Below are 2268 nucleotides of genomic sequence, written 5' to 3' on the forward strand. Positions count from 1 at the left end.
ATGCTCTGGCTCTGAAGATGCAAAAAGCAGAAAAGTTGAGAACCAATAACAATGAAGGGTTTTACCATCTTTTTATCCAGTGATTGCCATTTAACAAATCGAATAAAGTCAACCTTAATTGGTCACGCACACACAAGCATAGACAATACAATGTACAGTGAAATGCTTATATGCTGCCCATTACCATGAAAGGTATATATATACATTAGAAAAACATATGAATATAAAAAGAGAAGAAGAATATATAATATAAAATATAGAGATGTAATAAGACACAACTACATGTTTATGTAAAGTGCAGATGTGTGCATATGTGTGCAAACAATCAGGGGGTAGTTAGAGCTACATACTGTATGTTGTGTTGTGCAAGGTCATAACTCAAGACTTATTTTCCATATTTCAGAAAAGTGACCAACATCACATTATAAGTTAACTAATTGTCAAAAATGTGTATTATACCAACTATCAACTTTGTCTTTATGTGCCCCCCCAGTGCTTCTTTATTAAACCATAATTGTTATATACTTTTCCTTTCATTTGTTCATTTCATGTCTCTGCATTCTTCCATGAAATGATACTTATTTTCCATAAATTGTCCCTGTAATTGTATTTAGTAAATCATTTAATTATTTGTTTAGCCATTTTTTTCAGTTGAAATCCATATGCATGAACTTATACTAAACATTGCTTACAGTATTACAATGGTTTTGCTCCTTTTAACTCTCTCTTTCTTTGTTGCTTATTGGTCCTCACTGATCGTTGAAAACGCATACTTTAAAATATGTTATAAAATGAGATCCCTACCAAACTTCAGCTACTCATACAGTTAAACAGACATAATACACCCTCATATAATCATGATTTATTAATGAAGTTTCAAAATACTGTGCTGTTTTATTTCTACTCAAGTCAATGTTCACATTAATGTTCACAATATTTTTAACTAGTCTGAGATTATATTCTCCTACCGATCCCTGGGTGTGTTTTTTTTTTCTTCTCTGTAAATGAACTGCATCTCTGTGGAACCTCAAAGGAAACCACTGTTTGTCACCATGTGCACACAAGGGCTGGTAGTTTCTTCAGGCTTAAAAGTTATCTAGGGGTCCCAAACCTACAGAGAGGGCAAAACACTTTCTTCAGCTTGTACATAAAATGTCTAAGAGATAAAATCAGTGTGAGGAGGCCTGTTACTAAATTCCTGAAGGTATCCGGACGTCTCAGCAGTGTATATTTTAGCTTCTAGCTATAAGGAAACATCCCCTGAGCTGAATTCTCTTTATATGACTGCAATGGTGACAGGAGTATCCCCAGCCCAATATATACCCTTAAACACAAATCTAAAACCCTTAGCAAATACAGCACAAATCAAATAAGCAAAGCTTTGCAGAGCCCTCTCAGCAACATCTTCACTTTATAAAAAAGAAGGTCATAATATCAGACATGGTGCTTCTTGATGTATATTACCTCATGTTCCATGGGGGGCATGTGCAGCAAAGCAGGACTCCTCCAGTGATGAGCAGGGCAGCAGCTGCAAAGCAAAAGTAGAGTGATACTCTAGGTGGTCTTTCCTGGACAATGCTGTTCTTTATCCAGGACACAGGGATGATCACCAGGCAACCAGCAATAACAAAGAAGACCCCAGAGATAATCAGAACTTTTGCCTGCAGTGTTTCGTCCTTAATGCAGTTGGTGCACTTTGCACCCATGAAGGAGAGCGACAAAGGCAGTAGAGCCGTGATGATGGTGATGGCAGTCATGTCTCGGGCTGCCTGCAGGTCTGAAGTTATGGTCTGTGTGGAATTGTAGGCTGTGCACTGCATCTTTTCAGAGCTCTTCATAGCACAGCTCATCCAGAGGCCCTCCAAGATTGTTTGGGCTCTGCCAGTACCAGCTTCAGTTACAGATGAGACCTTCCACATAGGCAGAACACAGGCAACAACAGCAGAGATCCAGCCTATCAGAACCAGGGCAATGGCCACAATCTCCTTTCCCCTTGACATGGTGTCTTGTGGATGCTTTGACCCTGAGGATAAAAAACCCAGAGAAATCCATAATCAACTGACAGTGAGACTTTTCTTCTTTTGATCAGATGATTGCAATCTGCACTCTGTATGATGTGGTTATGCCACAGCAGGTTTACACTCCAGTGCAGAAATGAGGCGGAGAGAATCAACCAGTCTATTATTGGCCTTCTAGGACCAGCACAGGTAAAGCTAAAACGCTACTAATTTAAAACAGGGGATGTGGTATGATAAGAACTTCCTCTTT

At 38.8% G+C, this 2268-nt stretch overlaps 1 protein-coding gene across 1 annotated transcript; it reads right to left on the reverse strand.

The window, feature by feature from the left end:
* Positions 1-1460: 1460 nt before the first annotated feature.
* On the reverse strand, positions 1461-2000 carry LOC108435535 (claudin-4-like). Its single transcript, XM_017711438.2, has one exon. The coding sequence runs from the start codon at positions 1998-2000 to the stop codon at positions 1461-1463; it is 540 nt and encodes a 179-aa protein (XP_017566927.2).
* Positions 2001-2268: the final 268 nt, after the last annotated feature.

Source organism: Pygocentrus nattereri, chromosome 9 (assembly GCF_015220715.1).
Source record: "Pygocentrus nattereri isolate fPygNat1 chromosome 9, fPygNat1.pri, whole genome shotgun sequence".
Lineage (NCBI taxonomy): Eukaryota > Metazoa > Chordata > Actinopteri > Characiformes > Serrasalmidae > Pygocentrus > Pygocentrus nattereri.